This window comes from Limulus polyphemus, unplaced genomic scaffold, assembly GCF_000517525.1.
Source record: "Limulus polyphemus unplaced genomic scaffold, Limulus_polyphemus-2.1.2 Scaffold9262, whole genome shotgun sequence".
Lineage (NCBI taxonomy): Eukaryota > Metazoa > Arthropoda > Merostomata > Xiphosura > Limulidae > Limulus > Limulus polyphemus.
This window is the reverse complement of record NW_013674872.1, coordinates 12,292-25,278: the sequence shown is the minus strand read 5'-3', so window position 1 is coordinate 25,278 and position 12,987 is coordinate 12,292. Positions and strand designations below refer to the sequence as shown.

At 36.3% G+C, this 12,987-nt stretch overlaps 1 protein-coding gene across 1 annotated transcript in view; it reads right to left on the bottom strand.

The window, feature by feature from the left end:
- Nucleotides 1-820: 820 nt before the first annotated feature.
- LOC111083363 (zinc finger MIZ domain-containing protein 1-like) overlaps nt 821-12,987 on the bottom strand; it is a gene marked incomplete at its 3' end in the record, with an annotated part of 23,558 nt that continues 11,391 nt past the window's right edge. The window contains exons 2-3 of the mRNA XM_022379859.1: nt 6,007-6,120; nt 821-984 (exon numbers count right to left, since the gene is read on the bottom strand). Coding sequence (XP_022235567.1) covers nt 821-984; nt 6,007-6,120 — 278 coding nt within the window. The remainder of the gene's footprint in view (nt 985-6,006; nt 6,121-12,987) is intronic.

Sequence of the window (12,987 nt, the reverse complement as noted above, 5' to 3'; positions counted from 1 at the left end):
ATTTCCCAATTCATCTAGAATAAGCAGGGATCCCAGTATTTCTCAACCCATCCTAGAATAAGCAGAGATCCCAGTATTTCCTAACCCACCCTAGAATAAGCAGAGATCCCAGTATTTCCTAACCCACCCTAGAATAAGCAGAGATCCCAGTATTTCTCAATCCATCCTAGAACAGGCAGAGATCCCAGTACTTCCTAACCACCCTAGAATAAGCAGAGATCCCAGTATTTCCTAACCCACCCTAGAATAAGCAGAGATCCCAATATTTCTAACAAAACGTAGATTTAGTTTTTAGACTTGAATACTTTTGCTTGAATATTTTGAAATATTTAAAAAACTTGCATTTAATCTCATTAAATATGCAAACACATTCTGCTTGATCCATAGCGAGTAAGCAATAAAGACTATTTCTGCCAAACAACCTTAGGTCATGATGAAAAAAGATGAAATGGGGAGCAGCTGCGTGGCCTCGTGGAAATTCTTGGATGTGTTATTTTTCTCGATCAGTCCTCCGAGACTTTCTTTACAAATGTCACGTTTACTTGGCAGGTACTGCTTATTTCAATTTTGTTTGTTCATCATGAAGACTCTATCTAAATCATTCAGCCTTTTACTTGTTTGTTTTTTAGGCTATTTGTTGTATCGAATCGAACCCTGGTCTCTGGCGTTGTAAGTCCGTAAACTTACCGTCTTACCATCGGTGGACTCCATCAGTCATATATTAAGTTCGAAATGTGAACTTAAACCAGCTATAAATAAAATTACGTTTTTGCTTTGGAGACAAATATTGGCACCAAAAAGAAATTGAGACAGAACATACGTGATGACTGTCACGTAACTTAAAACATTAAATGTAGAGACAATCAAATAAAACTTACATGCTGATCTCAGGGAGAATTTGTCTCGTTGTGCAGCACAGACAGCCAATAACCGGTAACCGAGGTCAAGATCAAACCCCTGCTGGGCAGCTACCTTGTTAACCACCTGAAGAAAAAAAAAGATCAAACTCATAAAATCGAATTTTTTGTATTTTAAAATAATCGAAAGAGCAAAGTTCAAACCACAGAAGACAGACAGACCCTCAACAAACACAATGTTGTGACGTATTTAAGAATTACATTTATTACTTACTGATGGAGCTAGTAAAATTTACCGATATAGTGGGACAGTAAAATTTAACGATGTAGCAAGCCAGTAAAACATATTGATGAAGTGGGTCAGTAAAATTTACCCATGGAGTGAGCCACTAACATTTACTGATGAAGTAGGACAGTAAAATTTAAGGATGTAGCGAGCTAGTAAAATATATTGATGAAGTGGGTTAGTAAAATGTACCCATGGAGTGAGCCAGTAAAATATATTAATGAAGTGGTTCAGTAAAATGTACCCATGGAGGGAGCCAGTAAAATATATTGATGAAGTGGGTCAGTAAAATTTACCCATGGAGTGAGTCAGTAAAATATATTGATGAAGTGGGTCAGTAAAATGTACCCATGGAGTGAGCCAGTAAAATATATTGATGAAGTGGGTCAGTAAAATGTACCCATGGAGTGAGTCAGTAAAATTTAACGATGTAGCAAGCCAGTAAAACATATTGATGAAGTGGGACAGTAAAATTTACCCATGGAGTGAGCCAGTAAAATATATTGATGAAGTGGGTCAGTAAAATGTACCCATGGAGTGAGCCAGTAAAACATATTGATGAAGTGGGTCAGTAAAATGTACCCATGGAGTGAGCCAGTAAAACATATTGATGAAGTGGGACAGTAAAATTTAACGATGTAGCAAGCCAGTAAAACATATTGATGAAGTGGGACAGTAAAATTTAACGATGTAGCAAGCCAGTAAAATTTACTGATGAAGTGGGTCAGTAAAATATACCCATGGAGTGAGCCAGTAAAACATATTGATGAAGTGGGTCAGTAAAATTTACTCATGGAGTGAGTCAATAAAATTTATTAATGTAGTGGGTCAGTTGAAAGTTAACGATGCAGAGGATCAGTAGAACTTACGAAATGGGTCAGTGAAAATGTACTTAAAACAGGACAACTCTCATGGGTCAGTAAAATATACTTAAAACAGGACAACTCTCATGGGTCAGTAAAAGGTACTTAAAACAGGACAACTCTCATGGGTCAGTAAAATGTACTTAAAACAGGACAACTCTCATGGGTCAGTAAAATGTACTTAAAACAGGACAACTCTCATGGGTCAGTGAAAGGTACTTAAAACAGGACAACTCTCATGGGTCAGTAAAATGTACTTAAAACAGGACAACTCTCAGCTCCTTCTAATAAAACTGAAAGTTACAGATAACGTATGAACATAAAAATTAAAAACAACACGTATATATAGAGGACGTTGTGTTACCGGATCCAAAATCTCCAGATTGTAGTGTACAGTAAAGGGATATGTGTAGCTTTGCGCGAAATCCATAACAAACAAACAAACAAGAACTGATGAGATGATCAAGCAGTCCATATTGAACTCTGCGTTCTTCTTCGAGTGTCTTTTCCTGTTGTTCCACTGTCTCTAGAGGATGTGGCCGTTCAGCAACATGTCATCTTCACGCGCCTCACGCATGTTCTGTAGGATTAAGATCAGTGAGAAAACGATGACCATTCTATGCGACGAATACACTTTTCTAGCGAACTGTCCACTAATTTGGGCTCAGTGAAGCGTGAAATGGAAATCTTCAGCTATTAAACCTGTATATGAACAAATACACGGAAGCACTATTTCATCATGATATCTCTGACTTGTTAATGGGCCATTTCGCATGACGGAGAGATTTGTGTAACCACCAATGCTGATACCAGTAACACGTCTTTCAAATTTTGTCTTTTCTTGGACAAGAAAGGAACAAAATGGAGCACTTCGTTTTTATAGTAGACGATTGTAGGTTTGCAAACAAAATCTATACTGACCCATGAAGGGCACAGTTTTGATGTTGTACAGGGCTTGACGAAGTTAACGTGTGACAAGTACACACAACAGTAGCTGGACATCTATCTAGTGTTCCTTGATTTACAAAGGGCCAATAAGGTGAGAAAACCGTTTTCTTCTGACGTTGTACTTCACCAACAGTTATGGAAATGGCCAATAAGTTGAAATATATGTAATAAACAACGAACCACATCTTGGGATACTCGAAGACATTGAGTACATTCTGTCCGACGCTATCCAACTTCAAGCTAACCAACAGCATAGCCATAGCATCTCAAGCTTAAGCTGACAGTGCAGTTATTGGAATAGCAGTTCCGGGTGGGTCGGCAATGAGCAGATATTTTTGTAGTTGAAACATACAGTTAACATGCAGCACAGTGTGGAATCTTGTAGATTATATGTAACTAAGTATTTCATGTTTCGGAAGTCAAACTTCTAAGTGTTATAACAACTGTTATACTTGAACCCCCGTCATTACTGTTAAGTTTTCTATATTAATTGATGATACGTCATCAAAGGAACATCATCGTACAGCACATGCTTGCTGGTGGTTCCATTGCAGTAACTTTTATGATATAATTGAATCAGAACGGTTTCAATGCTGGGACTAAGACAACGTTCCCAGCATATCCAACCATGACAGCAAGAAATGGAATGATGAGACATTAATAAAATACGTGTGAGTTTTTTTTAATTCATCATACAACAACCAAACCAACAGCTCTCTCCAAACCCACTGTTACATAAAACCAGAAGGTGCGACCAATCAAGGAATGCATTAGGTCTCTACTTCACAACTCTCTCCAAACCCACTGTTACATAAAAGCAGAAGGTGCAACCAATCAAGGAATATATTAGGTCTCTACTTCACAGCTCTCTCCAAACCCACTGTTACATAAAAGCAGAAGGTGCGACCAATCAAAGAATACATTAGGTCTCTACTTCACAAATTATCTTTAAAATCATACATATGGTGGAAAAGAAAATAAATCTGTACATTAATAGAATGGGCTTCTATTAAGTTGCACTTCTATCAGATTTAACAGCGCAGAAGCGGTTTCGTGATTACACACGCTCGAATACAGTTCGGAAAATACTGATTCGTTTCAGATGTAGTTTTAAAAAGACAAAAAAAAAAGGTGGTTAGCTCGTGAAAACAAGCGGTGAGTTCAAACAAGGGATTCTTCACGCTGAGGTACACAAAATGTTCGCTGTAGGCTATTGTTTAAGGCCAAACTTAAAATTACAGACGTCTTTAGAAAAACGACTAAAAAGTTTGTATCTTTTAATAAGCTTTTTTGTTTCTAGACTAAACGAAGACGTAGTCATGTTGACGTAATCTTTATTAGGGAAAATTACAAATAGTATTAGAGCTAAAACTTTGGAAAATGAGAATGTTCACTATCCAAACTACATCTACTAGAAGGTCTCCCGTGTCACGATAGATCATCCGTTTGACACAAGGATAGAACTACTGTTTATCTAAACTACATCTACTAGAAGGTATCCCGTGTCACGATAAATCATCCGTTTGACACTAGGATAGAACTACTGTTTATCTAAACTACATCTACTAGAAGGTATCCCGTGTCACGATAGATCATCCGTTTGACACTAGGATAGAACTATTGTTTATCTAAACTACATCTACTAGAAGGTATCCCGTGTTACGATAAATCATCCGTTTGACACTAGGATAGAACTACTGTTTATCTAAACTACATCTACTAGAAGGTGCCTCTGTTAGATTTTAGCACTTTGTAAAAACAAGCATATTGGGTCAAATGCCTCTGTTAGATTTTAGCACTTTGTAAAAACAAACATATTGGGTCAAATGCCTCTGTTAGATTTTAGCACTTTGTAAAAACAAGCATATTGGGTCAAATGCCTCTGTTAGATTTTAGCACTTTGTGGATGAGAGATTTTCCAAAAGTGAAGACAAATGTTATTGGTTTTAGATACAACGATCAAGAAGTTAAAAGTATTTCATGTTTATAAAACGTAAGAAAAGGCCAAACACCCCAGATAACTTGTCGCGAATAGGAGCCAATTATTGGGTTCAAGGTAATAACTTCCCAGATGAATTCTTCCAACATCCTGTCACATTCTCTGCCCATTCTCCCCTCTAATCATAATGAAACAACAACACTAGCCGGTATACAAAACTGGTTTTATTTTTCCATCTGAGCTAGACGACTGATGTAAATTGATATTATTGTGACACAATAAAACTACAACAATCGTATATATTTCTATGTATTTACTGATAAGCTTACCAGCATGTTTCTACGATCTCTTCAAATGTATTTTTAACTTGCAGAGCACGGGTATTTTTTGTTTGTTTTGTTGCTGTTTTTGCAGCAATAAGCCGCAAATCATGAACTTTCAGATTCTCAGTCTGGCACGCTAACCACTAGGCCACGCCTGGCCCTATTCTGTTCAATATAAATATGTAAAAACGTGAAGCAGACAGTTGATGAGGTTCTATTACAAAAAAGTAATATCGTGAAGTTAGACAGCTAGCTGATCAGATACAATACAAACTATAGATGTAACAATGTTAAACAGAACTGTAACAACTGGTCAGATTGTGTTGGAAAGAAAGAACTGTAACAACTATCTATTAGACAGCTGATCAGATTGTGTTGGAAAGACAGAACTGTAACAACTTCCCGTTAGACAGTTGGTCAGATTGTGTTGGAAAGAAATTACTGTAACAACTTACCGTTAGACAGTTGGTCAGATTGTGTTGGAAAGACAGAACTGTAACAACTATCTGTTAGACAGCTAGCTGATCAGATACAATACAAAATATAGATGTAACAATGTTAAACAGAACTGTAACAACTTACCATTAGAAAGTTGGTCAGATTGTGTTGGAAAGACAGAACTGTAACAACTTACCATTAGACAGTTGGTCAGATTGTGTTGGAAAGAAATTAGTGTAACAACTTACCGTTAGACAGCTGATCAGATTGTGTTGGAAAGACAGAACTGTAACAACTTATCATTAGACAGTTGGTAAGATTGTGTTGGAAAGAAATTAGTGTAACAACTTACCGTTAGACAGCTGATCAGATTGTGTTCGAATACCTTCTGGAAAGCTCGTGTATCACTGCACCACTCCAACAGCTCTCTCGCTGCACTCTGGAACCCAGTCGGTGATCCTAATGCCTGAATGGCAAGAACAAAACATGTGACATAACAAACATTACACAGACACGTAATGAACATTCAGTTTTAACAAGATGTTCAATGATCGTCGATGAACTACATACATAACCTAAAAGCTAAGAAGTGTTTTTCTTTAAACTCGGTTCATGTGGTAGCGAGTAACACCAAGAAATTTGGTAAACGTAACACTGCTGGAAACAGAGACCATTTTGAAGTAAACCTGGTGAGGTGAGATGACGTTTATTATTCGACACAGTAGCAAGGTTGGGTCATTTTATAGATAAGCTATATCTGGTATTCATGTCAAGTTTTGGTTGTATATATATATAAATTCTCGATCTAATTTAATACGTAGTAACTACATCAAGATACACAAGGTATCTATTACAAGTTATAGTTAAGTGTTGGGGTGCTCTGAGCAATATCTATATAAATATAATAGTACTGTCTGTTGTATGTCCATGTAACTACTTCGCAGAGTGTGGATGGATCTTCACCCAAATTGGTATGAAGGTTCATTGGGTCCAAGCAAAGATGCATGAAAATTTGCGTTTTCACATTTTGTGTTTTGCAGTTTTTATGGGCGTTTTAAAACAATTACATATAAGGGAAGCAACTTTTCATGTCCTATTATAAGGGAAGCAACTTTTCATGTCCTATTATAAGGGAAGTAACTTTTCGTGTCCTATTATAAGGGAAGTAACTTTCATGTCCTATTATAAGGGAAGCAACTTTTCGTGTCCTATTATAAGGGAAGCAACTTTTCATGTCCTATTATAAGGGAAGCAACTTTTCGTGTCCTATTATAAGGGAAGCAACTTTTCATGTCCTATTATAAGGGAAGCAATTTTTCATGTCCTATTATAAGGGAAGCAACTTTTCAGGTCCTATTATAAGGGAAGCAACCTTTCATGTCCTATTATAAGGGAAGCAACTTTTCGTGTCCTATTATAAGGGAAGCAACTTTTCATGTCCTATTATAAGGGAAGTAGCTTTTCATGTCCTAAGTTAACATTAAATTAATCATGGATTTACGGGTACTCCAGTTAGTAACAAATATTGTCTTGAAATATTAGTATTTTCTAAACTCCTGAAAATAATCAATAACTTGAAATATCTTGAGAATTTTCTTGAAACAAACGCGACAAAAAATAATGGCACGTGAGGAGGATTTCACACTCCACATCCAAGGAAGAGTCTGTATAGTACAAGTACCTCCCCGTGTTCAGAATTCATTTCTTACCGGGTTATTTAGTTAGTTTTTGTTAAAACATGTTCTTTGCCGCAACCCTATTGGTTGGAGTTTCCCGGTTCTTAGCGATATATTAAATCTAAATTGTGTTATGATCTCTGACATTTAGCGGGAGAGGCTTAACGAGAGAAACGTGAAGGGATTCTCCGATAGGTGGGGCGTGAAACGTGAGGTAAGCCTTTAATAAGGGGAGTCTGCCACCTATGTACCGTTTCTTTATTCTATTATTTTTAATAGTACTAAACATTTCGACCCATTAACCATTCTACGGTTGTTTTTTTTGTCTGTCATTTGCGTTATAAAAACCAGAATGTTAAGTTTGTATACAAATAAATTAATACCGCTAAATGAAATAAGATTCAACTGGAGAGGCCTAACCTGGGGTTCACGACTGAACAAGAAGTTAGGAACAGTGTTGCTGTGGTTACAAAAATAGTCACGTGCTTCGTATGACGTAGTTTTTGTATTCTTTATCAAAACTACAATTGTGTTCTTATCAGATGAAATAATCTCCAGGCAATAAAAAATAAATATCGGGAAAAGCTAACTTTGTAACACGGTTGAGAAAAGCAACTCAGAATTTGATAAATTATTGTTTTCAGATCCGACACTTCGTTACTCCATGGTTTTAATGAAACTCTAAGAATTTTTTTTTCGCGCCAGTCGATGACGTCCAAGCAGCCTTTTCGGCTCCGAGAACACCGTTTAGCAGAAGCATAAGATCACATGTTGTCACGCCATGAATGTACGAAGAGCAGCTTAGACAATGAATATTTCATGTCATGCTCTAAACCGTTGTGTAGGGGTCGCTGCATTATATTGATTGGAACTCAAACACAATAGGATACCTCATACAGGCTTTTCTTTGAGAACAGAAAGAAAAAAAAAGAAACATGAAAGCTGCACTTTGGTTCCTTAGAAAATAGAAGTGACCTGTTTAGATATTAGAACTGCAAGCCACGATTTCATTCCCAAACATACAAATAGTTTGAATGGAAACTACCACTGGGAGACGAAACAAATTAAGACTAATTCACTACTTGTAGGTTCATCTAGCAAGAATATAAATTATATTGGAAATAAACTTTTACCTTTCACAAAAAATAAAGTTGCAAAGAAGTAACACAATATTTGGCATGTTTCATGTCTAAAGAAATGTTTCACTTGGGGCTGTTTACGTTTTTTACACACATTGTAACACACACATTATATCCAATCTCACAAGCAGTGGAATCAATTATAATACACGTTGTATTCAATGGTTTTAATGTTTCACACGCATTGAAATACACATTGTATTCAATGGGTTTAATGTTTCACACGCATTGAAATACACATTGTATTCAATATCCCAAGCACTGGAATCAATTATAATACACATTGTATTCAATGGTTTTAATGTTTCACACGCATTGAAATACACATTGTATTCAATGGGTTTAATGTTTCACACGCATTGAAATACACATTGTATTCAATATCCCAAGCACTGGAATCAATTATAATACACATTGTATTCAATAATACACATTGTATTCAATGGTTTCAATGTTTCACACGCATTGAAATACACATTGTATTCAATGGGTTTAATGTTTCACACGCATTGAAATACACATTGTATTCAATATCCCAAGCACTGGAATCAATTATAATACACATTGTATTCAATGGTTTCAATGTTTCACACGCATTGAAATGCACATTGTATTCAATCTCCCAAACTTTGGAATAATTTTTCAGAAAGTTTACTTTTACTGACCTAAACTATGAAACCACTTGCCACAAGGTCTGCTTTTAACGATATTTTATACTTGAAAATAACTTTTTGTAAGATCTGCTTGTGGTAACCTCCTAAATTTTACAATCACTTGCGTCAAAGTGTGCAATGGGTAGTCTCCTACACATTAGAACCACTTACGTCAAAGTGTGCAATGGGTAGTCTCCTACACATTAGAATCACTTGCGTCAAAGTGTGAAATGAGTAGTCCCCTACACATTAGAATCACTTACGTTAAGGTGTGAAATGAGTAGTCTCCAACACATTAGAATCACTTACGTCAAAGTGTGCAATTGGTAGTCTCCTACACATTAGAATCACTTACGTCAAAGTGTGTAATGGGTAGTCCCCTAAACATTAGAATCACTTACGTTAAGGTGTGAAATGAATAGTCTCCAACACATTAGAATCACTTACGTCAAAGTGTGTAATGGGTTGTCCCCTACACATTAGAATCACTTACGTTAAGGTGTGAAATGAGTAGTCTCCAACACATTACAATCACTTACGTTAAGGTGTGAAATGAGTAGTCTCCTACACATTAGAATCACTTACGTTAAGGTGTGAAATGAGTAGTCTACTACACATTAGAATCACTTACGTTAAGGTGTGCAATGGGTAGTCTCCTACACATTAGAATCACTTACATCAAGGTGTATAATTGGTAGTCTCCTACACATTAGAATTACTTACGTCAAGGTGTGCAATTGGTAGTCTCCTACACATTAGAATCACTTACGTCAAGGTGTACAATTGGTAGTCTCCTACACATTAGAATCACTTACGTCAAGGTGTATAATTTGTAGTCTCCTACACATTAGAATCACTTACATCAAGGTGCACAATTGGTAGTCTCCTACACATTAGTGTGCTATCGGTAGTCTCCTGCATGTAAGCAGATATAACTAACTAGCCTTCCTTATTATTAAGAATCACAATGTAAAGTAGACGGTGTTAACATGATAAATACAATGTTACAATCACCAATTTTTATAAAATATAAAATCTTCGCACAATGAAAAAAACCAGTTGTACTTGAAGCCGGGTTAATCAAAATAAAACATTGGAAAGCTACTTACAAGTGCGCTCGACTCGTAATCTGAGGGTCGCGGGTTCGAATCCCCGTCCCACCAAACCTGCTCGCCCTTTCAGCCGTGGGGGCATTATAAAGTTACGTTCAATCCCACTATTCGTTGGTGAAATAGTCGCCCAAGAGTTGGTGGTGGGTGGTGATGACTAGCTGCCTTCCCTCTAGTCTTACACTGCTAAATTATGGACGGCTAGCGCAGATAGCCCTCGTGTAACTTTGCACGAAATTCAAAACAAACAAATAAAGAATACTTACACGCGCCACCTGTAGAGTGTTTCGTAAACACCGAAAATAACGGATAATTAAAACAAAACTCACAGATTCTATTCTGTAAAAGCTTTATCACAATGTAAATATATTTTTACTTAAGTTTTGTAACAAGGGTAGTGTGCTTTTCTATAAGAATGTGTAAGTGGAGTTACAGTTAGCGACATTAACTAATCAGAATATGAAGGCTCACCGGCAAGTCTGCAGGCTTACGATGCTAAAGATCGGGTTTCGATAACCGTAGTGGGCCGAGCACAGATAGTTCATTATGTAGCTTTGTGCTTAACAAAAACCAAACGAAACCTCCACATGCGAAAATCCCACTAGACTTTTACAATTATATTGATTTGTTGTAGTATAATATTCACCGTTTCTGTAGCAACAGAAAACGAATATATTTGTGTTGCACTGATACAAAGTCTTCTTTAGTTATTCAATATTCAATCAATAAATAATGTGTTTTGATAGTTCGAGGAAGTGCGAGACACTTGTATCAGTAAAACCCACCAGAATGTGTGGAAATCTGACAAAGACCTAGTTTCGTGTTTGAGAAAATAATAAACACGACAGGCTAGAATTAAACATAGTGCAAAATATCCACGAATAGAAAAAAACAGTCTTTCATTATAGGATTAATATATCAATATAAACACAGAAGAGTCTGCTCTTATATAGGCGGCATGGCTTTTCTTATAGACAACCAGGTTGTCCTTATAGATGACATGTCTTTTCTTATAGATGACAAGGTTGTCCTTGTAGACGACATGTCTTTTCTTATAGACGACCAGGTTGTCCTTATAGATGACATGTCTTTTCTTATAGACGACCAGGTTATCCTTATAGATGACATGTCTTTCTTACAAACGACCAAGTTGCCCTTATAGACAATATGTCTTTTCTTGTAGACGACCAAGTTGTCCTTATAGACAATTCAGTTCTTATAGACGACATGATTTTTCTTACAGTCGATATGGCTTTTCTTATAGACGACTTGGTTTTTCTTATAGACGACCAAATTGTCTTTATAGACGATTCAGCTCTTACAGTCGATATGGCTTTTCCTATAGACGACCAGGTTGTCCTTATAGACAATATGTCTTTTCTTGTAGACGACCAGGTTGTCCTTATAGACGACCAAGTTGTCCTTATAGACAATTCAGTTCTTATAGACGACATGATTTTTCTTACAGTCGATATGGCTTTTCTTATAGACGACTTGGTTTTTCTTATAGACGACCAAATTGTCTTTATAGACGATTCAGCTCTTACAGATGATATGGCTTTTCCTACAGTAGACCAATTCGTCCTTATAAACGACTGAGTTCTTATAGGCGACATGGTTTATCTTATAAAGGAGTCAGTTCTTATAGGCGACATGGCTTATCTTATAGACGAGTCAGTTCTTATAGGCGACATGGCTTATCTTATAGGCGACATGACTTATCTTATAGACGAGTCAGTTCTTATAGGTGGCATGGCTTATCTTATAGACGAGTCAGTTCTTATAGGTGGCATGGCTTATCTTATAGACGAGTCAGTTCTTATAGGCGACATGGCTTATCTTATAGACGAGTCAGTTCTTATAGGCGACATGGCTTATCCTTATAGACGAGTCAGTTCTTATAGGCGACATGGCTTATCATATAGACGAGTCAGTTCTTATAGGCGACATGGCTTATCTTATAGACGAGTCAGTTCTTATAGGCGACATGGCATTTACTATACAGGTGTCTTAGCTGTTATTATAGCAAACTTACGTGTTTACAGGCGACTTGGTTTTCTATATACATGTAAAAAGCCTAAGTCTATCTTATAGAGACAAAGTAACTTTTCTTATAGAGACTTATATAGATCACTTAGTTTTCATACCTAAACGACTTATCATTTTGCTTTACCAAATGTTTTTATCGTAAAAAACAAAACACTGCGAGAGTACAAAATATTATGGATATTAGCTTAAAATATACCAGATATAACACTGTCTGTTGAAACACGATACTAGGTACAATTCGCAAGCTCCAATCTAAACTCTTGGGACACAAGTTGATATGTGAAAGCCAATCACCAACATTGTTATTTTAAACTTACAAAATTAAAACCAATAACCAACATCGTTATTTTAAACTTACAAAATTAAAACCAATAACCAACATCGTTATTTTAAACTTACAAAATTAAAACCAATAACCAACATCGTTAGTCTAAACAGAAGAAATGAAAACCAATCACCAACATTGTTAGTTTAAACTGAAGAAAGGAAAACCAATCACCAACATTGTTAGTTTAAACTGAAGAAAGGAAAACCAATCACTAACATTGTTAGTTTAAACTGAAGAAAGGAAAACCAATCACCAACATTGTTAGTTTAAACTGAAGAAAGGAAAACCAATCACTAACATTGTTAGCTTAAACTGAAGAAATGAAAACCAATCACTAACATTGTTAGCTTAAACTGAAGAAATGAAACCAATCACCAAC